General features: G+C 48.3%; 1 protein-coding gene across 1 annotated transcript; it reads right to left on the reverse strand.

The window, feature by feature from the left end:
* Positions 1 to 894: 894 nt before the first annotated feature.
* On the reverse strand, positions 895 to 4,283 carry LOC124658025 (mediator of RNA polymerase II transcription subunit 7a-like). Its single transcript, XM_047196474.1, has 6 exons — positions 4,105 to 4,283; positions 2,718 to 2,872; positions 2,571 to 2,640; positions 2,166 to 2,332; positions 2,008 to 2,081; positions 895 to 1,052 (listed from the first exon to the last, which is right to left on the reverse strand). The coding sequence occupies exons 2-6, from the start codon at positions 2,859 to 2,861 to the stop codon at positions 965 to 967; spliced, it is 543 nt and encodes a 180-aa protein (XP_047052430.1). The 5' UTR covers positions 2,862 to 2,872; positions 4,105 to 4,283; the 3' UTR covers positions 895 to 964.
* Positions 4,284 to 26,864: the final 22,581 nt, after the last annotated feature.

Below are 26,864 nucleotides of genomic sequence, written 5' to 3' on the forward strand. Positions count from 1 at the left end.
GTCACTACTTCAGAACTACGTTATTCCCTAGCGTCAGGTACACATCCGGGGTTGAAGAAAGGACGCATATCAAATAAATGCGATCTAGATCCCTTTAACAGAGCCCCACACCGTAAGATAGGAACACAATGCTGGAATACTCAAACGGAGAATATAGTGCATATATGCAGCGCCGGGCCGGCAAAATCCGGTCCCTATCGGAGAGCCACCTGGGACACAAGCAAAACATGGCACCGTCATCAATCGATACGGACCAAGTTGGGGAAGCAGAACCGAGGGCTCGCCAGGTGTACCCTTGTTGGCAGGCCAGAATTCTTCGATTCTACGGATGTCTCAAAAGTTTGCTCAGAACTCAGGAAGCAACAAGAACCGTGGACCAGAAGAAACACAGAACTCTACAGCAAGTCTAGGTCCAATATAAATGGCGAAACCCCTTGACAATATGATCAACCAACTACTGCAACATCAATCTCCTACAACAGTGACCCACGATTATGATGCACAAACCCTACAGAAATGCGTCGAGATTACAGTGACTATAGGTAAAAAAGATGCACCTGCTTCACTAAATCCAAAGTACGGAGTATCAACAACCATCATCATGATCCAGTGACTCCTAAACATGCAGTGCTCAGAAGCTTCACAACATACTCATTCACCTTCACAAGCTAGAAGTATCTCAGAAATGTCTCGAGGCTAGGTCTAGAGGCTACCCGCCAGGGACGAAGACAAGGGGGGACGAGGGGGGGCTGCGTCTCCCCTATGCTCATGATTTTCCTTCGAACGCAAGCCATGTCAGCTCCTTATTTATGTGATTTTAGCTAGTTTTGCCTCCCTCATACTAAGATTGACCCCCTTATACTTCATTCCTGGCTCCGTCCCTGTATTCGCAAAATGCATTCACCACCTAAAACACCGATAGTTCATCTTAATCCAGCCAACCTGGCACCAAGAAACCCGCGTATCAGAGGCCTTCACATTGGAGTCCCTGCTGGCTTCCATCTATAATAACCAGTGATTCCCCAAGTAGCCTCTGTGCCTCCTCTCTTCTCCTGAAATTAATAGGAAGGCAATATTAGAGCATCTCCAATCGGCCCACGTCCCCCAAAGCTAAATAGCGTCTCATTTTATGTCTGGCGTCCCCGGTAGAGACTATATACAACGCCGGACATAAAAACAGCATCCGGACGCATGCATGCAGCCCCTATTCCCCACATGTCATTCTCTTTTCTCATACTTTCTCTCACCTACTTTTTCCATATGGGGTGGTCCCCTCTATTAAAATGCATGCATCCGGACGCTGTTTGAGGGATGCGGCTGGGAAGGGTCTCTTTTTTGTACAGATTTTTAGTCTCTTTTTGTCCGGCATGGTCCCAAACGTGCCCCAAATCATTCCTGTCGGACGTTTTTTGAGGGACGCGACTGAAGATGCTCTTAGGGGTGCTAAAATAGCATTGCTACAATAGCATCAGGAAAGTTGATGAAACAGTTATACCCGTTAAAAGATCCAAAAAAATATATATATACATCATACCATATGACCTGTGTTTTGATATACATAACTATATATGCTCTGTACAAATCAATCAAAAATATTCGTTTTGATATACAAATTTTAGCAATTACCATCATTTCAACTGAATATATTTTATCTTTCGAACTGAGTGGGAGCATCTTTGGCCTCCTAAACTGCAGCAGCTAGCTTTAGCATGAGCTTTCACCCGATCAGTGCTATGTGAGCAAAACAAGAGGCTAATAATATAGAAACCACAAGAGCAGTGCTGGGGTTAACAGTTTCCTGCTTGTGACATATGGATGATAGACTAGCATGATTATTAACACGACAGTTTCACCTTGAGATAATTACGAATTTACAGTTATATGGTGATTGCTTCAGTGTATATAGTGCAGCATTTTCTTGTCTATGAATCAGTCGTTCCCAATGGAAGAACAGAAATATGTTCATTTAGCAACCAAAGTGTACCTAAAGGAAGTTCAGTTACTCACTGTTTTATATCTTCAATTGCTTGCTTACGACGCTGTATCTGGTTCTCAAGAAGGTGAATCAATGTCGCTCTTGCCTAAAAGAAACTCCAAAATGAGTGACGCTAGTGAATAGTAAATATATAAATCCACCACATGAAACAAAAAATTGTGTCTCACACCTGGTGTGGTCGTAGGGAATTAAGAAGGTGGTGCAGGTTCTTGAAAATGAGCGAAATATCTTCGACCCTGCGAGCATACTGAGATGGCCTCTCCACTAGAATATCTGCTAGCTCCAGGATATGGAGTTGGAGCTCTCTGTTGAGTGTCCTTAGTTCCTTCTTGAAGTCTGCAGGTAAACCAGTTTTGCGAATAGCCAACCCGTGAAATAAAATAAATTAAGATAAATATTTACTCTGCGCTCAAATTAACTTCATAAAGAACAATCACTTTAGTTCATCGAAATTGCAAGTGCATTTACCCTGTTTACCATAGCAGCCATAATCATTAAAAGACCACAATGTAACATCTGAAGTACATATACATCAGTAGACAATCAAATACATGTTGAAAGGAATGACACACACCGATATCTGGGCCCTTTGGATAGAGCTGCCGAACACCTTGATCCTCCAGACTTGGGAGCACCACATCTGTCTACAGAGGAAAACCCCAGAGTCAGCTTTGACACAAGCAATGACACACTTCAGAGAAGTATGTGACAAGAAGAATACTGTGTAGGTAGCGCCGAAGAGTTGATATGCTCCATCGATCGGCAATGGGGGTTCCGGTGCAGACGAGGGGTCCTGCTCAAAATCCTTGTATAGCCGGTAAAACGGAGGGGGCGGAGGGTATGCCGATGATGAAGTCATTGCCATCTTGCCTTATTCTGCGCATGAGGGACCGAGACGGGAGCCAAGAGAAACTAGGTTTAAGTTTGAATCAGCTGCAGGACCGGGCGACAGTCCTGGAGGGTTCTGGTCAGACAGAAGGACCGGGCGATGCTGGACGCGGCGGTGGACGACGTCAGGAGACTCTACGCGCGGCTGCGGGCTGAGTAGCGGAGGACTCGCGCGGAGACTCGACCAAGGACTTGCTTCAGCTTATATCTAGTTTGGTTGAGCCCCCTGTGTAGCTCCATTTGGCTTTGTATCCGGTGTGTAGTGTGTCTCCTAGACCTAGGAGGGTCGTACTTGTGACGCCTTGGGCGTGTTATGTGTGCGTGGACTGTAGTTCTTGATTCTGCATGTACCTGTTGCCTGGAGGGCTTTATTTATAAAGCCGGGCCGTGAGGCCTTCTGTTTAAAAAAAAAAAAATCAGTTACTGCAGCTCTGGAAATGTAGCATCTCGAGGATAAAGAAATCGTTATTGCAATTCATTTGTTGCACTTGCAACCGATGACACTTTGGTGTGATAATAACTAACATAAGAACAGATTAACCTATAAGAGAAGCAAGTTTACCACTAGAATCCATAATAATCATTGAAACAAATGCAGTGGATATGGTTCCAAAAACCGAACACATTTTCCAATATATCCATTTATTGTCACTTTGGACCCGTCAAACTTATTTACATGGCATAATTGACATAAATATAGTGGGTATGATTTCAAATTCCACCATAATTTTTCTGATATGTTCATAATATCATAACAGCCCCATATACCATATTTCCATGGGATATCTTTGAAAAAGAAACATCACCTACAAACTGTTTTACTTCACTTTAAGTCGAACAAAATAACAATCTCCCGTTGGCTATCTCTTTCATCAGGAAAAGGTTCCAGTTCCAACATGGAATGAGATCATAATGCCATACAGACATGTATGCATATGCTTATGCTTTTTACTGAAGACACGCATTCTCACCAACAAGTAGGTGGCCAATCTTATTTGAAGTGTTATGGATCAGTTAAAAACAAACATCTTCTGCCGCTTGTTCATCTACAATGCAACAACAAAACAATAGTTTGAATTTCACAGTGGCATTCCCAAATAATATATGTGAGCATCACTGCATCAACACTACAGAGTTAATTTCACGCCATATATGCAACATGAGGAATCATGCTTCAATCAAATGATGAATTTTCGGACCAGATCTAATGGTATTATCACCTTCCGAATAGATACAACAGAGAGGAGTTGGATGATGTGCTGCAGGTTGCTGTCTTTTTTTTTTGCGGGTTGCTGTCGTGCTCGTGGTTCTTCTTCTAGCTCGGCCCGTCCCCTGCCTTCCCCTCGTTCTCCAAGCTGCGCTTCACCCAAGGCTCTCCATATTTACCAGTGTCACGACCAGAAGGAGGATGGAGGCGAGGGCTTGTGCAGCCTGACGGGGAGGACGCGAGCCGTCTATTTCTCCGGAGAAATCACGCCGCCGCCTTCTACAGGTGACGGCTTGTCCAACTTTGCACATACGCGCCCAGGTACGCTGACGGCTTTCCTCTCAGCATAGAGGCGATCTAGAGAGTTTCAGCGCACACTACACAGACAGCTATGCCGAGGGTCCATCCCTAGCCATAGGAGGACACATATGTTGACGACTTATCCTCTTGGCACAGAGGCAATCTACGGAGCTCCAGCATGAGGCACCACGAAACACCACATGGCTATCTATGTTGACGGCTAGACCATCGTCATACTTGGAGACACTGTTCAAAAATTAGGCCATTTTAGTGATTACTAGGCCGATTAATCGCTACTATGGGCCTGGCTGTGTTGATTATCATTAATCTCTTATGTTAATCCTGTAGCCCGATTAATCGTACCAAAAGTCTGATTACTAGGTATGCTCCCGATTAACTAATGCACTTGATCAAAAAAGTTATGAACTTTTCAATGCATATAGCTAGTACACGCGCTACCCCTCCTCAATAAAGTAGGTTTTGCAAAGCTCCCGCTTGATTGTAGCCTCCAACAGCTCGAATTCTGCTGTCGCTAACTAGTTCCTTGCCCTCCCAGATCAGCTCGAATTACCCTCTTTCTCTCAGTTGCCTAGATACAGGAGCTCGACCACCTTGATTAGCTCGTGCAGGAGCTCAAGGGAGCCTTTGAATGGTTAGTTGGTTGACGTGTAAGAGGGTCGTACCCTAGCTAGGTAGGTGGTGGGAGAAGATAAACTTCAGAGATGAGAGGATAAGAAGTGGAAGGAAGAAACACGCCTTCGACTAGTGGATCCTGATTCACTCGTAACCTTGAAGATTAGGTCACAGAGGAGAAGCATACAAATTTTTCTGGGATTTTAGCCTTTAGAGAAGTATGTCCATACATATAGAGGCTCATATACTATTATTTTCTTATATAAACTGTTTTACATACTAATTTGTGTAGGTTACACCGATTTAAATCAGTTAATCATGCGAATTCCAATTAATCGTTACTCCCAAACTGACCGAGTAGTTAATGATTACCGAATTTCTTACCATTGCTTGGAGACACCATCAAACGGATGGGGCCATCAGTCGTGTTTGCCGAGGGCATGTAAGTTTTGCCAACGATCGGCAAAAGCTCAAGATACATATATATGCCGACGTCCATGTTGCATAGTTGCCAACGGTTCTATGCTGAGGGCGACTGTTGGCACTACACTATGCCGAGGGCTTTTAGATCCACGTCGTTGGCTTGGGGCCATTGACATAGTATAGGCGTTTTTCCTCCGGATCGATCTATCCGGGGGGGGGAGACTTGTGTAGAATCACTCTATTAGGTGAGATCATAGGATCAACTCATAAAATTCATTCATAGAAATTGCAAAAAATCTGAAACTTGTGTACAATATACCTACCGGTTGTATCTACAACTCTAAAAAAAATCAGCTCAAAAGTTCCCCTACAGGCAGAGAAACAAAAAAGATAAACCTACTGTGAAAAGTGTTAGCTTTAGGTGAACAGGATATCACACCATTCAAACCTAGGATTTGTCTTTTTTAGTTCTCTAAGTGTAGGTCGAATTTGAAGCTGAGATTTTTAGAGGTTGCATACATATGACAGATGTTTGTTGTCAAATTTTTCTAGAATATTTAAACATAATTTGTCTGTTCAAATAAATTGATCTCACAGATCCTATGTAAAATGAGATCCCACCCAAGTTGCCCCCGATCTATCGGTAGCTTCCGCGGTCGATCGCACGAAGTAAATCGCGAGTTTTTTTTCTTCATTTGAAACAAGCTAGCGATGCTACCTTCCTTGACGACTAGAATTTCAAAGTGAAATTCTAGAATTTTCAAATTCGAAATTTCTTCATCATGCATATTTGCTAATTTTAAAGACATTTAGATGGAGAATATAGTAGGAAATAATTTTATAGACATTTCTTTCATCCTGTGAGTTCGTTACACTACAATAAACCGTCAAGGTGCCGACGGCTTTTTATCAGGGCCGTTGGCACAAGTCTCGAACAGGGAAAGCCACAAAGAAGGCTGCCGGCACAACAAAGCCATCAGAACAGGAAAGTTTGTGCTGATGGTCACCGTAGGCACAAAAAAAAAGGCCGTCGGCACAGACTAGGGGCCGTGGGCACAGGAAAGCTAGCGGCACAGGGGTCTTCGCCGTGACGGTGAGACGACGCCGTGAAATCCCCCCCCCCCCCCTCTATCCCTATGTCAACAGCCAAGCCATTGGCACAAGTCCTGAACTTTTTGAAATGAATGGCAAAAAATGATAAAAACAAATTTCAAAAATAAAATCGTTGACATTCATGTATGTTATGCAACCTACTATTAGGGGAAATTAACAATTTTGAATTTCGATTTTTTTTTTGCAAAAACAAGTTTATTTCTCGATAAAATAGCATTATGTTTTGCATACTATGTGGAAAACATATATAACCTATCAAAAAGTTATATCCGAATTACCCGGTTGCCACTTTTTTAGATTCTCAAAAGGGAAATATGAAAATAGGAAGATTTTAGTTTTTGCCAGAAATTAAGGATTTTATATTTGTTAAAAAATTACAATTAATTATGCATAAAGATTATTATTACTTAATTGATGTTTATTTAAATAATTGTTGAAAAGTCAAAATAATAAAGAGTTGTGATATCACAATGTAAAGGTCAATAGGATTGATATAATAGTATTATCAATAAGATTTTGTTTCTTTCATGGAAGCTCAACCAGAAGGAACGAAAAATTTAAACGTGCTAGGGCTAGAGTAGTGTGAGGATAGGTAATCGATTGGGAAGTTTGACCATGAGTGTTATTTGACCTAAGGTTAAGTGTAGTTAGATTTAAAATGATCCATGTGAGAGATTAAAAAATTAATTTTTTGGCAAAATTCTAGCTAGAATTACCAAAGGGTCGTTAGTTCTATGCGTCGGTACAAAATGCTATACCGACGGCAAATAAGTATGTGCTGAGGTCATATTGTGCCGACGCCGAGGTGCCGACGGCCACCGTCGGCACAGCCCGTGCCGATGTCCTCGGCACCTTGACTGGTTCGTAGTGTTAGACTCATCAATTTTATGTGATTATTATGGCATCTATATCTAGCTTATCCTCTAATTTTTGTTTGTGCAGAAGCCAAAATTTAGTTATAAGAAGGTAAAGTGGATCCAGCCGATCCATTAAAAAGGCTAGCATTAGAGAAGTAAAATAATTTACTCATCGCCATCTCCGATTGTCAAATATACTCGGCCGCGGCTCGTCTCACCATGTGTTGACAGTCACCGTCAGTCGGTCAGTGTTGCCTCCGATGACCATGCTGAGATCCCACGGCCTCTACCGCCCTCCTACCCCCTCCGACTCGCTCGCCGGTTGCTATCGTTGCCGGAGTCGAGCCATAGGCCATAGCTCCGCCACGGCCACCAATTTGGTCGCTCGGAAATCCAACCGTCGACCGGCAAGATTCGTCCTATGTGTCCCTCGGTTGACTTCGAGCCATCTCGCAGCCCCACGGGCATATTCTCACAGCTTCAGCATCGGCTCAACGCCACTGGCCGAAAACCGACTACCTTTGATCTCTCATTGCTGTACGATTGGCTCTACTTTCTAGATTAAGCGGATCCTAGTCAATTTGCAGCCCTGCCCGATCAGGGTTCCGATCACTGATCACACATTTTCACATTGCCACAATTCCGTGCGTGCTGGACTCAGAAACTTCCCAGCATGCCACTGACATCTACTTACCGTTGTGTAGATTCCCTTGATAGAGCCAAATCCAACCCAGAAGAAATCCAGGATCGGTGCGCTGGTCTGGACACACATTCGCCACGAGCAGATTAACCTAGACAGAGACATCCATTTTAGTCGACATCACACATCTATCTCTGCATCCTTTTAGCGAAAAAATCACTTGCACTCAAGAGCTCCCGACTGGTCGCGTGGCACTTCGTTAATCGAAAAGCGTAACGCAGCTACTCCGTATCTCGGATCCTCGGATGATGATATTAGATTAGACATGCGAGCCACCTGAAATGCACTACTTTTCTGCTCTCTGGATCATCCGGTAAAAAGATGTGCAGACAACTAATTAATCATCTCCCTTTTCCATCGTTAGATCCGAAACGATCGGCGCGCGGAATCAAATCTAGCATCCACTGAGCAGCGGCGGCCGGCGGCCGGAGCCCGAAGAAAAACGTTGTTTCGCGCGCCAGTTACTAGGAGGTGGAAGACAACGTTTTTCTTCGGGTGCCAAAAAAAATTTGGAAGCTTAATGATTCGGGTATTTTTTCAGTTAAGTCTATGTACCTTGATTGGATGAATGAGCATACTGTTTATCTTCGTAAATATCTATGAAAGCTAAAGATCCCTTTGAAAATTAAAAAATTTATGTGGTTCATGAGTAATAAGAAACTTCTGACTGAAGACAATCTACTTAAATGGAAGTGAAAAGGATGTCACAAGTGTTGTTTTTGTGATTCCATGGAAACTGTTAATCATTTGTTTATTCATGTCCTTTTGCAAAGATAATATGGCGAATGATGTACCTTACTTATAATATTCCGCCACCGGTTAATGTTACTAATATGTTTGGTAGATGGTTGAATGGTATGAGGAAGAATGATAAACGAAAATTTAGAATTCGTGTTTCGGCCATTTGTTGGGCTATTTGGAGGACTAGAAATGATATTATCTTTAACAATCAAAGTAGAACTAATTTTTTGCAGGTTATCCCACGAGCTGCTCAGTCAATTCAACAATGGGTTTTCCTCCTCCCAACGGAGCAGCGGGAGAATATGGTTACTGGATGCAACCGGATGCTAGTGGTTGCTGCGGCATCTTAATAGAATAGCAAATGCATAGTTTTTGTAGGTGCCATATTTTCAGCTGGTTGATTCATGTATCGACCCTAGCTTTTCCTTGATTGTAATCTGTGATGATGAATATTTTAGAACTTCACAATAATTTTTAATAAAGCAAACCGCATCTATTGAAAAAAAAAGTTACTAGGAGGAAGACTCTGAGAGCAGGGATGGAGCCAGGACTTGGCGATAGGGGGGGCGGAGAATAGAAGCATCAAAATCATAGGAAAAATTGGCGCACATCACAGTAAATATAATAAGGTCTCTATATCATCAAAATATGCCCCTTTTTGCGATATAAATGAAATTACATATCTATTAAATTCAAATCGGTTTTACGAGCACTAGAATCAAAGATCTAAATAATTTCTTCAACACTGAATTTGTTTGTTATTTTCCTCTCTATATAGACTATCACACGAGGGCAGAAGTCATATCTCAATTTAGTGCGAGAACTTAGTGCGAGAACGTGTATTATCCGGCTTCATAGCAGAAAAGGCTCGTTCGGATGTTGCAACTCGGAAGAGTCTCTTGTGACTAGAAATATCAGCACGATATTTCCACTATACTACACAAGCACAAGTAAACATCCCAATATTTAATTTCCAAATTTCCTAAACAATCGACAAACTAATTTAGTAGTATTGACTGTTAAGAGAAGGGCTAAAAGATAACTAAGCGTAAGACAGATGAACTCAGAAGTTCGGAAATGGGAGATTAGGAACAACCTTTCTTCCTTCCGTCGTCGCTCATGTTGTGGGCGGCCAGCTTGATGCGCCCCTTCTAATTACTCAAATTGTCATTGATCTGGAATTTTTGTCTTCTGAATTGGAGCCCTTCCTGGCGGCCGGCAAGTCGGCAACAGAAAACGAAACCACTATGTGATCCGATCGTGCGCCGTGCGAGTTGCTTCGTGGAATTGTCTATCTCCCGAACGGGCTTCTCTACGGTGTGCTAAGCTGGTATGGGCCTGGATGTTGTCTTGCACTATATACAGCAATTATTAATATGGGCTTAGATGCTTAGAAGTTGGGATTGGCCAATTAGGCTGCTGCTTTAGGCCTTGTTCGGTTGCTCCCGATCCGGCCGGTATTGGGCCGAAATTCACGTGGTTGCACCGGTGTTGGGCCCCCGGGGTTCAGATACCGGCCCGCACCTGAAACGCGTTCGGTTAAACCACGGCGGTTTTTAACTCCGCATGGTTTTGCATGAAACCCCGCGATTTGACCGGTTTTTAGAAACGCTAGAGTAGGCTCGTGGATTGTATCCCGAGCGAGGCGAGCGAAACGGTTTTCCTCCCTCTCGCATCTTTCCTCGCCTCTCGCGACAGCCACGGCGGCGACTCCACCGGAGGGGATGACGGCGTCGAATCGAGCGGAGTGGGCGGCGGCGGCGAATCGACCGGAGTGGGCGGCGGCGGCGAATCGACCGGATGGGACGACGGCGGCGAATCGACCGGATGGGACGGCGGCGGCGGCGAATCGACGATGGCCGGCTGTAGGAGAGGAGCTCCACGACTCTGACGCCGCCACGGAGCACAACTGAAGACCTGGCCGACGGCATCTCCGCCTTCCCCGCCTCCAATTCTGACTGTCAGTTTAGCCTGCTGCTTGTTAGGGGAGGGATTAACCGAACGTGCAAACAGTAGCCGGGAATACTAGAAGTGTGAGGATAGGTATTCCCGCGGATCGTGGTGACAAGCGGGATTCACCCAAACCCCCGGGTGGGTAGTTCCCTGCGTGGATTAATACCATGGCAACCGAATGAGGCCTTACGTGATAGGGGGGGGGGGGAGGAGGCGGGGCGAACATAGCACGATTGCTGAGATTTAGGGATAATCGCTAGTCATTAGCACGGGACGAGCGGATCGTTAGGGGGTGTCGCCCCCGCTCGTCCCCCTTCCCTCCGTCCCTGTCTGAGAGTGCAGTGTGACAAGTACACCGCCGGCTGTGAAAGTGTAGTGTTTTTATATATTCCATGGGTTCGTTAGCTCCATTTGCCGACGATCTGGTGCTCTGTGAGCAGTGGCTCCGTTTCTGGCAAGTGATCGATCTACGCCCTTTCGTGTGCTGTGCATGCATTGCTTGTTTTCTATTTGCTTTTGACCAACCAAACCCTGCGGCCGGCCTATCTGTGCAATAATGCAATCAGGTTGGTACTGAGTGGGTGTATGCATACTTTGCAAATTCGGGAAACTCTTTTGCGTCGATAGGCAAAGTCTCCACTTCTTTCATAACGTGCGTAGGTTGTATGTTGTATTGTGGATTGATACTACTTCTAAACGGCTGTGTGCATCCTAGGTATACAGAGGCTAGGTGTAATTCTTAAAACTTTTTAAGTAATAAAGCGTCCTTTATAAAAAATGTGCTTGCGTCTGACGGGAAAAAAATATATCAGCACATAAAGTACGCACGAGGGCATGCATTAACACCTCAATGAAGATTGCCACAAAGTGCTCAATAGTCAATTCCAAAAAAAAAAAAAAATCGGCCTTACATGAGGCTAGCCATAGTGCTAGTATCATAGCTAGTATCATGCACATTGGTCCCACAAAAATACTGATGTGACAGCTAATTAAGGAGGAGAGAGGAGATTAGAGTAACATAGATAGATACTGTACCATAGCACATGTCACGAGAAAAGTTAATACCAAACAAATCTTATGCACAAATTTGCATTGAGATTCTGAAAAGCAATAAATATAGCATGACTATGATATTACTTCATGATACTAACCACTATAGAGATAGTATCATACACAAGTATCATATGCATGATACTACTACATGATACTTAACACTATGACCAGCCTAAACGCCAAAGATTGCATCTCATGCAAGCAAACTCTTTAAACTTGTTCAACCATGGATGGTCAGAGATGGACCTAACTGGCTGACCAAACCTGCTGCGCTATTGGACTTTCGACCCATTACAGCGACATTACAGTGATCTGCACTGGATGATGACCTGACTCTCCAGTTACGTGGTTTTAGTGTTTCGCATGTATGTATGTAAGCCGAAGATTGCATGCCATGCGAGCGAACACTTTGAACTTCTTTAGCCATGGATGGACCTAAACCGGCTGACCTGCTGCTGTGCATTTAGGTCCATTATAGCGACATCACAGTGATCTGCATGATGACTTTGTGTATATAATATGTAGTGTTATAAATTCGCTGCTTGCCGCCAGTCTTCAGCCGTCACGCGTTCCTCGGTAGGCAGAAGGCATGCTCTGCATGTGTCCGCTTCCAAGCTTTCCATTCGGAGTTGCGTCGAAGATGAGATTAAGCAATGGATCTCGCTTTCTGAAATCTATGAAAAAGTGATCTAGCTAGCTAGCTAATGGCGCGGGGCATCGATCAGGCACTACAGGAACGGGGTGCTACGCCGACGGCCGGCCGCCCTCGGCGTAGCCACGCCTGGCCCTCGGCGTAGGCTACGCCGACGGCCGCCCTCGGCATACCTCGTCGGCGTCGAGGTCCCTCGGCATAGGCTGGTGCGCCGTCGGCGTAGAGGAAGCCCTCGGCATATACGGCGTACACCGACGGCCGGCGTGCCCCTCGGCGTACACGCCCTCGGCGTACCATCAACGGCGATCCGTCGCCGGTAACGGCGCGCAGCATACGCCGACGGCGTAGCCCTCGGCATAGAGGCGAGGTGGCGCGGCCTGGCGCGGCGACGTGGCGCGGCCTGGCGCGGCGACGTGGCGCGTCTACGCCGAGGGCAACCCCTCGGCATAGAACAGCTCTTCCTGGCGACGAACTGGCCACGTGTCGCGCGCTGGTGCAGCGGCGTACGCCGAGGGCAACCCCCTCGGCATAGCCTCGACCATATGGTCATGCCAGGGGCCTATGCCGAGGGCAACCCCCTCGGCATAGCCTCGACCATTTGGTTTTTCCATTTTTACTGGGTTCCAATTCATCTAAATTCAGTTCAGCAGGTCCAATACATCCAAATACATCCAAATACATCCAAATTCGTCCAAATTCATCATAATTCACATAAATAGCATGAAATCCACATAGTAGCATCCAAATACATCCAAAATCACCATAATTCACATAAATAGCATGAAATCCACATAGTAGCATACATGGTGCATGTAATAGCATACAAGAGGAGAGTGCCATGTCATCCAATACATAGTAGTAGGTAGCAAATGATGGCAAGCAAGAAGCCCGGTGCTCGACTAGCGGAGGAAGGACCCGGGCGGGGTGTGTCCACCCACATCCTTGGCGAAACGAGCAGCCCGGGGTTTCGCTCCGGTAGAAGCTGCAGAAGAACCACCTGGAGAAGGACCGGTAGCACGCCCAGGAGAAGTCGACGGAGAGGCACCGGGAGTAGTCCCAGGAGTAGTCGACGGAGAGACACCAGCAGAACGCCCAGGAGACCGACCACCTTCATGAACCGGTGTGACCTCGCGCCCACCCGGCGATGCCCGGTTCCCGGACCATCCCGTTCCCTACGTGTTCCCTACATGTTAGCAACTTGCGAGGCAAAGGAAAGTGGTAACTACCGGTTTGGCAAAGAACTTACCTCCGGTGTGGATCCGTAGTAAGTCGCAGCGAAAGCTGCCCTCGATGGCATGATAGGCATGTCCCCCGCCACGGTAACTGGAGCCGGTGGCGGTGTACCAGTAGACATAGAAATCATCATTTCCTGCAAGATAGGTTACAAGTTAGGCTTTGCAGAAATAAAGCATCAAACTGAGACTTGTCATCTACTTGCGTGAAGAAAGATTCAGTACTTACTCCTATATACGCCATGTAGGCCGTATTCCGCCTATTCCACCGGGCGGCGGCCTGCCGATACGCTTCATTGCAGGCTTCGAAGGCCGCCTCGAACTCGAGCTACAATTTCGAAACAATGAATCTCGTAAACACTTAGCCATGTAGGAAGGAAAACCGGAAAGAGGATGAAAATGAGGAAACTTACATCGTAGGCGGGTGGACGAGCAGGCCGTGGACGAGGCCGGGGGCTGTCGGCGGTGAGGGTATGCTTGAGGCGCGTGTAGCTCGTGGAGTGGGTAGGCTTGACCACCTTATTCATCCAAGGGAAACGGCCATGCGGACGCCCGTGCCCCGACAGACCAACGACTCCTCGTCGACCGGAATGCTCAAGGGGTCATCCACCTCGGGGTGACGAGACTTGACCATGTCGCAGTAGTCCTCCTTGGCGGCCTTGGCATTGCCGTAGTACCGTGGCCGAGGCAATGCGGGATTGGGCTTCGCTCGTCCGCATCATGTCATATATCCGGGCATCATGAAGCACCACCCCAGGTGGTGCCTCGGCCACCCGCATCGCGAAAAGAAAAGTTAAGCGTACTCACAAATGAGACATGGCGGGAAATGAATGAAGGTCGTTCCATGTATATACATACCTTTTTCCCCTTGAAGCGGGTGTAGTCGCGGTTTCCCGCGCAAGTGTGTGCCACCGGTGCCTCGGTTCTCCATGTTACGCCTCGACACGGCCGCAAACTCCTCGTCCCGCCCGAGCCACCTCGCCCTAATCAGCTCCTCCCATGCCTCCCTATGCTGCTCGGCCCACTCCGACAAACCTGAAAACGCAATACTCAGCTCAAGATAATTCAATGAAAACTTAGCAAGCAATGTAGAATCTCATTGACATTTTACTCACCGACATGTACTCCTCAATGGTCATTGCCCATTCCTCCGTAGGCTCGTTACCAACATAGTACTCCTTCTTGACCCTCTTACCCTTGTTAGCCCGTAAGGCACTAGCGCTCGGTGAACTTTTGGTTGTACCACCGCTGCGGTGTCAACCTCTCGCAAGCGCCACGCAAAGTGAGACGCGCCTGCGTGTCATGCTCCGGGTCCACACGATAGAAGCACTTCAATCATGCATAAATCAGTTGTGAAAGTCATGAGTTAGCACATTAGGGTCATCAACTATGAACGGTGCTCGAGAAATATATGCCTTACCCGTAACTTGGTGGTCACAGACCTCAGCAGCTGCCGCGAAGCCTACGGCAGGGGCATCCTCATAGTCCGCCCAAGTAGTGGCTAGCTTCGTCGGGCCACCGGGGACCGTGCTAAGGGGAGTGTATCTCGCCGGGCCGTAACTTCTAATCGTAGCCCCAAGCAAGCCGTTAGGCATGCGGGGGGCTTGGCATCCCATGTCCAGCTTGCCGCAAATAAATCACACATTAGTACACATGCCAAATTGTTTATTATGCCCAAGATGAAAATACATGTTCGAAATTTCTGAAGTAGTACACTTACTCATCGCTCGAAGGAATGATAAGGGCCTTGTCATCATGGGTCTTCGGCTCCTTCCTCGCATCGGGGACTCTAGCTTCTCCACGAAGCTTCAAGGGCTTCGGCGCACCCCCATCCTCCATCACCTCCAACTCAGCCCCAGAGTCCGACTCGTGTGTAGACTCCGTCTCCATCTCCACCTCCCCACTAGACGGACCCTCTAGGTACAACTCAGGAGCCACGTCACCGAAGCGGAGGGTGGCTCGTCAAAGTCCATGTGTACCCCGCCGCCACCTCGTCCTCCACCTCGTCCTCCTCGTCCTCGTCCTCGACCTCCACCTCGTCCCTCCTCGTCCTCGTCCTCCATCGGTACCATCGGCGTAACGCGGATTGAGCACCGGGGCTCGATCACTCCGTCTAGTGGGTCTAGGAATATTCCTCTTCACTCGCGCCAGCCGTCTTAAGCAAGCTCTCGGAGTCCGCCTTGCCGCTGCTCATATTGTCCAACTACCCGCATTGAGAAGAATAAAACAGCTTAAGCACAAAGACATATTATATGAAGATACTAAGAATAAAAGGCACAATGCAATTAAGAAGCATGTTGACATAATAAAATGAAGATACTAAGAATAAAAGGCACAATGCAATTAAGAAGCATGTTGACATAATAAAATGAAGATACTAAGAATAAAAGGCACAATGCAATTAAGAAGCATGTTGACATAATAAAATGAAGATACTAAGAATAAAAGGCACAATGCAATTAAGAAGCATGTTGACATAATAAAATGAAGATACTAAGAATAAAAGGCACAATGCAATTAAGAAGCATGTTGACAAATAAATACTAAGAATAAAAGACCCTCACCAGCCATCATCGCTCTCACGCTCACTCTCATACTCCATCTCTTTCTCTTTCTCTTTCTCTTTCTCTCGGCCCACTATCACTATCACTATCTTGTGAGTACAAAGTTGAAGGGTCGACGGGTGGAGGCTCATCATAATTGTCATTCGCCTCAAGTAACTTCTCGAGCATAGATATGTCCTTTAGATCCACCACCGACTCACCACGAGTTTCGCATCGTTCCCGAGGTCCTCTTGAACAAACGGTTCTAAAATATATTCCCCGAAGTCCTGTTCCTCTTGATAGAAAATCCCCTCGTATGTCACGGGGTCAATGTTGTTGTAATCATCCTCGTAGGGAATCGGTAGGTTACCATGTGGCGATACCTGGAAGACGACTTCCCAACCCTTGAGTTCCGCTTTCTGGCATGGGTAGGGCAAATAATAAACTTGCTTGGCTTGGTGAGCCACAATAAAGACATCGGCTCCGCTATAGGTGGTTGAAGGCTTAACTTCAACTAACCCAATGGACTTATCACTTCTCTGTCCACCTATTGGGTCGAACCAATGACACTTGAACACGACGATATTGAGTTGCACGTTCGTACGATTGAATGTCAACTCGTATACACTTTGTAACCTTCCGTAGTAATCAAACTTGTTGGCTCCTTTGGTGAAGACCCCAGTATTTATCGTTTTGGGATTCGCCCGGCCCTTCTGGTGCGTCTCTGTGTGGAAGCGAAACCCATTCACATCATACTTCTCATACTTGGTCACCTCACGGCTACAACCTTGGGAAACACATTTCAACTCATCTATCATATCAACGTTTCTCTCACGGCCCTACAAGAACATTTCAAATTTGTTGTGTGCATTAGTTACGTGTAATAAGAGGGACAAGTCACGTGTTGCAATGTAAGAGGAAAGGTTAGAAATTACTTTTTCCATGAACCATGTCACAAAGTTTTTATTAATTCCGGGAGCACCGTCTTTCAGCAGAGTGTCCATCTCCGAGGTATCGGGCAATTCATCATACGGCCACATTTCATCCGTGAATTCGCTAAAAGGAGAAAATAAGCATTAGACCGAGACGAGGTTACTAGCCGCAAAGTAATTTGTTCACCATTTTACCTTACGAATGGGATCACTTCCTCCATGTTCATAAGCACATATAGCATTATACAATCCTTCTCTTCGTTCTCCAATTTATATTTTGTTCCTTTACCAGCCTTGCCACCGGGGAATTGGAATAGTTTTAGCTTGGGGTCATTCTCGGGCACGTCGACATTGTAACGAGTGACCGGGTTATGCTGAGTGGGAACATCATCGGGATAGTACGTTGTCGCGGCATCTGCCATCTCCCGAAGGCATATTGCCTCAGCTATGCATGCTTCAATCTTGGCCTTGTTTCCAGCTTATCTTTCGAATATACTTAAACTCTCTCTCAATACGTAACCGCCAACGAAACCGCACCGGACCACCCAAGAGTGCCTCGTTGGCGAGGTGCACAATGAGATGTGCCATCGGAGTAAAGAAGCCTGGCGGAAATATCATCTCCAAATTGCATAGCAACTCCGGCACCGTATGTTGTAGCTTTGCAATAACCTCGGGACATATCCGCTTAGCACGGAGCGTGCGGAAGAAATGGCTCAACCGCGCAAGCACTCGCCGACTTTCTCGGGATATACCCTCGAAGCATCACCGGCATGAGCCGCTGAATCCATATATGATAGTCGTGACTCTTGAGCCCGGTGACTTTTCCCGTCGAAAGATTAACTCCCTTACTCATATTCGAGCAATAACCATCCGGGAACATCACGACGTATTTGAGCCACGCGAATGCCTCCTTCTTTTGGATGGAATCAAGGCAGAAGTTGGCATGCGGCTTGAACCAATTCTTTTGACGGCCAATAGGACGCTTCATGTGTAATTTTTCCCTATCACAGAGGATCTCAATATCGACTCTAGCCTTGACATTATCCTTTGACTTCCCGGGAATGTTCAGGCATGTGTGAAAGACGGACTCCGCGACATTCTTTACAGTGTGCATCACATCGATGTTATGCGGAAGTTCGAGGTCCTTGTAATACTCGAGCTTCGTTAAAGCCGCCTCGTGAGTCCAGCTTGTGCGTTACACCATATCCCTCAAATTGATGGCCAGCTTGGCGTCGCTGCCGCACGAGAGCACGTAGCTCGGCTTCAACAAGTGTACCATCAAACTTCGGCACATCTTTTTTTTCATGCACAACTTTGCCCTTCTTGAAGTTCTTTTTGTCTTCTCTAAACGGATGCCTCCTTTTGAGGAACTGTCGATTCGTGTCAAACGCAACATACTTGCGACCCTTCCGTAGCCAAAGGAACTCAAGCCGATGCCTCGCACACCGGGCATGGCCACTTACCAGCTGTACACCATCCACATGTTAGGGCGTACCCGGCATGTCATGCATGGTATACCGCAACCAAACTCTCATGCAGAAGTTTGTCTTCGATGCTCGGTCGTACGTCAATGTCCCGTGGTGCCAAGAGTGGTTCAAATCTTCCACAATCGGCCGCATGTAGACACTCAAATTCTTCCCCGGGTAATGAGGGCCTGGAATGATCAGCCGACAGAAACATGGTCTTCCTCGTCATTAGGACTCCGGGAGGGAGATTGAGCGGAATAACAAACACGGGCCAGCAACCGTAATTGGCAGTGGACATACCATATGGATTGAAGCCATCCGTTGCTATCGCAATTCGACATTCCGAGCCTCGGCTGCCTTAAGGCGGTGTTTTGTATCGAAGTTCTTCCATGCCGTACCATCGGATGGATGTCCCATCTTCAACTTGTTGTTTTCGTCCACGAATCTCTTCCCATACTTGTGCCACGTCATCTCGTTTGGCCGTCTCCTCGTGCATGTAAAGCCGCTGGATTCTTTTTATGAATGGGAGATATCGAAGAATCGACTTTGCGGTGCTTGACCGCCTCACCCGACCATCCTTTCCCGTTACCTCTTCATACCTAGATCGCTTACGGATGGGACAAGCACTTGTCCTCCGCATACTCGTCTCCAAAATAGAACGCAGCCTTTCGGACAACAGTCTATCCTTTGATAATCCATGTTGAGGTCCTTCATAATTCTCCTCGTCGCGTGCGTGCTTTGAGGCGGACAATGATCTTTGGGCAACATGTTACCAGCTTGTTTTCGGACTTGCTTCAAAGCCCTCACGGGTGGTGTTGTACCGGGTCTTGTCGGCTAGACATTGGGAGATGGCATCGAGCCGAGAAATCGCGGCGCCCTCGTACGGAGGCCTCTTAGCCGCGGCAATCATATCATAGAAGGCCTTCGCGGTTGGCTCCGGTTCCTCCGGCTCGGCGGCGCCTCCGGCTCCGGCGGCGCCTCCGGCTCGGCGGCGAATCCGGGACATCGGCATGGACGAGATCATCTAGAAAGTCTCTAACTCCATCGTACGCATTGCCATTGAGCCGCTGCCGCATCACCTCACCTCTGTCACGTTCGCGCTCATCAAAGTCGATTTCCGTGACGTACCCATGCATATACCCATATTGCGGAAGGTGTCTATACATTTCATCCTTCCCACGACGTTGACGCTTCACGCAGCGAACACAGGGGCAAAGTGCCCGAACCAGCCCCTTTGTACCACGCGCTAACTCATTCACTAGAAAATGGGTCTTCCTTGTCCACTCATCTCGTTTTCTCGGCCGCACTAACACGCTCATTGTACATCCATCCATTATCAGCCATCCTCTCGCTTTATTGGGAGCCAAACCACGTACATAGCATTTATATCAAATAGGAAATTAAATGCATCATATTTTTATTTATTTTACCGGGCGAACCGCATGCATCAACCTACATCTCTACTAGGTGGGCTCCTAGCAGCCGCCGGATCCGTAGTTGGCTACGTTCTCCATGCTCTACCCCGTCCAAGTCAGAATTTCGGCAGCACCTCCCCGCTGCTCTCCCGATACACGTCTCGGCAAAAGCCGAGAGGATGTGCATCCGGAGAACAACGGGGAGGCGCCGCCGAAATCCCGACTCGGACCGGAGTAGAACATGGAAAACGTAGACAACTACGCATCCGCCGACCGTCCCGTAAATGCCGCAAGCGTTACGGTTCAAAATATGCGGACCACTAATGCATATTTATCCGCGTAACGCTCGCGGACGGGAAGTGACACCTAGGTTACGCAACCGGACTTGGAAAATGAATCTAGTGACATAAGAAAATGCGGAGAAGGGGAGGCGATGTTTTAGCTCACCCTCGGCGGACGGAGAGAATCGCGTGGCGATGTCGAACGTGGAGGTGGCGATGTCGGTGGCCGGAGCGAATCGCGTCAAGATCCCGGGTCGTCACGTCGGGGTGCTCACGCCGGTGCCTATTTAAAACAATAAACAAAATAGTCAATAAATCTGCAACTAACAATTTACCCTAAGTAACATTTTTATTTATAAGTACCAATTTATCCTAACTAACTAACTAACTACCAATTGGTTACCTAACTAACAACACTAACTAACTAACAACTAACAAATTAACAAAAAAAAATGCATACCTTTGAGCTCTCCATGGAGCCGGCCGGAGGGGAGTCGCCGCGGAAGGAGGGGGCCGGGGCGGTGTGCCGCGGGAGGAGGGGCCGCCGCGGCGTGCCGCGGGAGGGAGGAGGGGCGGCGCGGCGCGGTGTGCGCGCGGGGCGGGGCCGTGGCGGGGCGGCCGGGGAAGGGGAGGGCGGGGAGGAGGGCGGCCGGGGAAGGGCGAGGGTCGGGGAGGAGGGCGGCCGGGGAAGGGCGGGGCAGGGGAGGAGGGCGGCCGGGGAAGGGGAGGTGCGGGGCGGCCGGCGACGGGAGGTGCGGGCGCGGCGCGGCGCGGCGGCCGACGGCCAGCTGCGGGGAGGTGCGGGCGGGGCGGCCGGCGACGGGGAGGTGCGGGGCGGCCGGCGACGGGGAGGTGCGGGCGCGGGGCAGGAGGAGGGTGGCGGCGCGGGGCAGGAGGAGGGTGGCGGCGCGGGGCAGGAGGGTGGCGCGGGGCAGGAGGAGGGTTGGGAGCTGGTCGAGCCAGACCAGCTCCCTTGTAACACGGGTCGGAGCGGCCCCCCTATGCCGAGGGCCGGCTATACGCCGAGGGTGGCCCTCGGCATAGACCCTTTTTCAATTTTTTTTTATTTTTTTTATTTTTTCTCTTATTTATTTTTCTGACTACATTATACTAATATATATATATAATAATTAGTTCATATAAAAAATTGACCGCGTCGACGTTAAATCGATCGCGCGGTCCACCCCTTTGCTGTGCGGTCTACCTCTTTGACCGTGCGGTCTACCCCTTTGTCTGGCCTCCAACGGCGCCGCCCCTATGAACTTTAATGTACCTTTGCGTTTATTTATGTCATAGGAACAAGTAAATGGGAGTGGGTCGGGCTCGGACGCGTGTTATATGAATAAGTTACCATCTTATTCCATGTGGACGAGTTGAACTATGGACTTTTCTCTTACCCCCCGTAGACGAAACCCTAATCCGGAGCCCCGCGATCTACCCCTTTGACCGGCCTCCGATAACAGCTTGAACTATGGACTTTTCTCTTACTTTGTGTTGTGTTAGTTCATCGGAACATGTAGTACCAATAATTCCCCCTATACATGCGAATCCGCCCAAGTGTAGGAACCCCCGTCCGAGAAGCCGACACACCAGGGGTAGCCTTGGATATAAAACCATCTCAAATCACTTTTGTGCATGCCATGTGGGCACACACAAGTTTTCCAGCCGATTCCGACGCTCCGGTGGTCTCGTAACTTGGAAAACCCTAGGGCGGGGACCCCACACATCTACCCCTATACATGCATAATCCGCCTAAGTGTAGTAATCCCCCGTCCGAGAAGCCTGACACACCTGTGGGGGTAGCCTTGGATATAGAACCATCTCAAATCACTTTTGTGCATTCCATGTGGACACACACAAGTTTTGGGGCCATTCCCTAGATCCGATGCTCGATTTCCGACGAAACCCTAGTTCCGTTGACCGCGCGGTCTACCCCTTTGATCGCATCCCATCGGGTGTCCCCGTGGGCATATGCCTCCATTTGAGCTTGGTTAGTTCATAGGTACATGTGGAAACAAGGATCATCACATATGATCTCAAGTTTCTCTCCGGCTCACCTCCGAGGGAGTTCCCCCCTATACATGCATAATCTGTCTAAGTGTAGGAACCCCCGTCCGAGAAGCCGGACACACCTGGGGGGTAGCCTTGGATATAGAACCATCTCAAATCACTTTTGTGCATTCCATGTGGACACACACAAGTTTTGGGGCCATTCCCTAGATCCGATGCTCGATTTCCGACGAAACCCTAGTTCCGCCGACCGCGCGGTCTACCCCTTTGATCGCATCCCATCGGGGTCCCTCGGTGGGCATATGCCTCAATTTGAGCTTGGTTAGGTCATAGGTACATGTGGAAACAAGGATCATCACATATGATCTCAAGTTTCTCTCCGGTTCACCTCCGAGGGAGTTCCCCCTATACATGCATAATCCGCCTAAGTGTAGGAACCCCTGTCCGAGAAGCCGGACACACCCGGGGGGTAGCATCGGATATAGAACCATCTCAAATCACTTTTGTGCATTCCATGTGGACACACACAAGTTTTGGGGCCATTCCCTAGATCCGATGCTCGATTTCTGACGAAACCCTAGTTCTGCTGACCGCGCGGTCTACCCCTTTGATCGCATCCCATCGGGGTCCCCCGGTGGGCATATGCCTCAATTTGAGCTTGGTTAGGTCATAGGTACATGTGGAAACAAGGATCATCACATATGATCTCAAGTTTCTCTCCGGCTCACCTCCGAGGGAGTTCCCCCTATACATGCATAATCCGCCTAAGTGTAGGAACCCCCGTCCGAGAAGCCGACACACTCGGGGGTAGCCTTGGATATAGAACCATCTCAAATCACTTTTGTGCATTCCATGTGGACACACACAAGTTTTGGGGCCATTCCCTACATCCGATGCTCGATTTCCGATGAAACCCTAGTTCTCGTTGACCGCGCGGTCTACCCCTTTGATCGCATCCCATCGGGGGTCCCCCGGTGGGCATATGCCTCCATTTGAGCTTGGTTAGGTCATAGGTACATGTGGAAACAAGGATCATCACATATGATCTCAAGTTTCTCTCCGGTTCACCTCCGAGGGAGTTCCCCCCTATACATGCAGAATCTGCCTAAGTGTAGGAACCCCCGTCCGAGAAGCCGGACACACCTGGGGGGTAGCCTTGGATATAGAACCATCTCAAATCACTTTTGTGCATTCCATGTGGACACACACAAGTTTTGGGGCCATTCCCTAGATCCGATGCTCGATTTCCGACGAAACCCTAGTTCTGTTGACCGCGCGGTCTACCCCTTTGATCGCATCCCATCGGGGCTCCCCGGTGGGCATATGCCTCCATTTGAGCTTGGTTAGGTCATAGGTACATTTGGAAACAAGGATCATCACATATGATCTCAAGTTTCTCTCCGGCTCACCTCCGAGGGAGTTCCCCCCTATACATGCGATCCGCCTAAGTGTAGGAACCCCTCGTCCGAGAAGCCGGACACACGGGGGGGTAGCCTTGGATATAGAACCATCTCAAATCACTTTTGTGCATTCCATGTGGGCACACACAAGTTTTGGGGCCATTCTCTACATCCGATGCTCGATTTCCGACGAAACCCTAGTTCTGTTGACCGCGCGGTCTACCCCTTTGACTGCATCCCATCGGGGCTCCCCCGGTGGGCATATGCCTCCATTTGAGCTTGGTTAGGTCATAGGTACATTTGGAAACAAGGATCATCACATATGATCTCAAGTTTCTCTCCGGTTCAACTCCGAGGGAGTTCCCCCTATACATGCAGAATCTGCCTAAGTGTAGGAACCCCCTGTCCGAGAAGCCGGACACACACCTGGGGGGTAGCCTTGGATATAGAACCATCTCAAATCACTTTTGTGCATTCCATGTGGACACACACAAGTTTTGGGGCCATTCCCTAGATCCGATGCTCGATTTCCGACGAAACCCTAGTTCTGTTGACCGCGCGGTCTACCCCTTTGATCGCATCCCATCGGGGCTCCCGGTGGGCATATGCCTCCATTTGAGCTTGGTTAGGTCATAGGTACATTTGGAAACAAGGATCATCACATATGATCTCAAGTTTATCTCCGGTTCACCTCCGAGGGAGTTCCCCCTATACATGCGAATCCGCCTAAGTGTAGGAACCCCTGTCCGAGAAGCCGGACACACCTGGGGGGTAGCCTTGGATATAGAACCATCTCAAATCACTTTTGTGCATTCCATGTGGACACACACAAGTTTTGGGGCCATTCCCTACATCCGATGCTCGATTTCCGATGAAACCCTAGTTCTGTTGACCGCGCGGTCTACCCCTTGATCGCATCCCATCGGGGTCCCCGGTGGGCATATGCCTCCATTTGAGCTTGGTTAGGTAATAGGTACATGTGGAAACAAGGATCATCACATATGATCTCAAGTTTCTCTCCGGTTCACCTCCGAGGAGTTCCCCCTATACATGCATAATCCGCCTAAGTGTAGTAATCCCCGTCCGAGAAGCCGGACACACCTGGGGGTAGCCTTGGATATAGAACCATCTCAAATCACTTTTGTGCATTCCATGTGGACACACACAAGTTTTGGGGCCATTCCCTAGATCCGATGCTCGATTTCCGACGAAACCCTAGTTCCGTTGACCGCGCGGTCTACCCCTTTGATCGCATCCCATCGGGGGTCCCCCAGTGGGCATATGCCTCCATTTGAGCTTGGTTAGGTCATAGGTACATGTGGAAACAAGGATCATCACATATGATCTCAAGTTTCTCTCCGGTTCACCTCCGAGGGAGTTCCCCCCTATACATGCATAATCTGCCTAAGTGTAGTAATCCCCTGTCCGAGAAGCCGGACACACCTGGGGGGGGGGGTAGCCTTGGATATAGAACCATCTCAAATCACTTTTGTGCATTCCATGTGGACACACACAAGTTTTGGGGCCATTCCCTAGATCCGATGCTCGATTTCGACGAAACCCTAGTTCCGTTGACCGCGCGGTCTACCCCTTTGACTCGCATCCCATCGGGGTCCCCGGTGGGCATATGCCTCCATTTGAGCTTGGTTAGGTCATAGGTACATGTGGAAACAAGGATCATCACATATGATCTCAAGTTTCTCTCCGGTTCACCTCCGAGGAGTTCCCCTATACATGCATAATCTCGCCTAAGTGTAGGAACCCCCGTCCGAGAAGCCGGACACACTCGGGGGTAGCCTTGGATATAGAACCATCTCAAATCACTTTTGTGCATTCCATGTGGACACACACAAGTTTTGGGGCCATTCCCTAGATCCGATGCTCGATTTCCGACGAAACCCTAGTTCCGTTGACCGCGCGGTCTACCCCTTTGATCGCATCCCATCGGGGTCCCCGGTGGGCATATGCCTCAATTTGAGCTTGGTTAGGTCATAGGTACATGTGGAAACAAGGATCATCACATATGATCTCAAGTTTCTCTCCGGTTCACCTCCGAGGGAGTTCCCCCTATACATGCATAATCCGCCTAAGTGTAGGAACCCCCGTCCGAGAAGCCGACACACTCGGGGGGTAGCCTTGGATATAGAACCATCTCAAATCACTTTTGTGCATTCCATGTGGACACACACAAGTTTTGGGGCCATTCCCTAGATCCGATGCTCGATTTCCGACGAAACCCTAGTTCGTTGACCGCGCGGTCTACCCCTTTGATCGCATCCCATCGGGGTCCTCCGGTGGGCATATGCCTCCATTTGAGCTTGGTTAGGTCATAGGTACATGTGGAAACAAGGATCATCACATATGATCTCAAGTTTCTCTCCGGTTCACCTCCGAGGAGTTCCCCCTATACATGCATAATCCGCCTAAGTGTAGTAATCCCCGTCCGAGAAGCCGGACACACCTTGGGGGTAGCCTTGGATATAAAACCATCTCAAATCACTTTTGTGCATTCCATGTGGACACACACAAGTTTTGGGGCCATTCTCTACATCCGATGCTCGATTTCCGACGAAACCCTAGTTACGTTGACCGCGCGGTCTACCCCTTTGATCGCATCCCATCGGGGGTCCCCGGTGGGCATATGCCTCCATTTGAGCTTGGTTAGGTCATAGGTACATTTGGAAACAAGGATCATCACATATGATCTCAAGTTTCTCTCCGGTTCACCTCCGAGGGAGTTCCCCCTATACATCCGAGACCTGCCTAAGTGTAGGAACCCCCGTCCGAGAAGCCGGACACACCTGGGGGTAGCCTTGGATATAGAACCATCTCAAATCACTTTTGTGCATTCCATGTGGACACACACAAGTTTTGGGGCCATTCCCTACATCCGATGCTCGATTTCCGATGAAACCCTAGTTCTGTTGACCGCGCGGTCTACCCCTTTGATCGCATCCCATCGGGGTCCCCGGTGGGCATATGCCTCCATTTGAGCTTGGTTAGGTCATAGGTACATGTGGAAACAAGGATCATCACATATGATCTCAAGTTTCTCTCCGGTTCACCTCC

Source organism: Lolium rigidum, chromosome 5, assembly GCF_022539505.1.
Source record: "Lolium rigidum isolate FL_2022 chromosome 5, APGP_CSIRO_Lrig_0.1, whole genome shotgun sequence".
Lineage (NCBI taxonomy): Eukaryota > Viridiplantae > Streptophyta > Magnoliopsida > Poales > Poaceae > Lolium > Lolium rigidum.

Excerpts from the sequence above, each read along its gene's own strand:
- LOC124658025 (XM_047196474.1), bottom strand. The coding sequence starts at position 2,861 with ATGGCAATGACTTCATCATCGGCATACCCTCCGCCCCCTCCGTTTTAC. Across the intron at positions 2,333-2,570 it reads TCCAAAGGGCCCAGATATCG|ACTTCAAGAAGGAACTAAGG; the intron begins GTGTGTGTCATT and ends GTTTACCTGCAG. Across the intron at positions 1,053-2,007 it reads GCAATTGAAGATATAAAACA|GAGAAGAGAGGAGGCACAGA; the intron begins GTGAGTAACTGA and ends TATTAATTTCAG.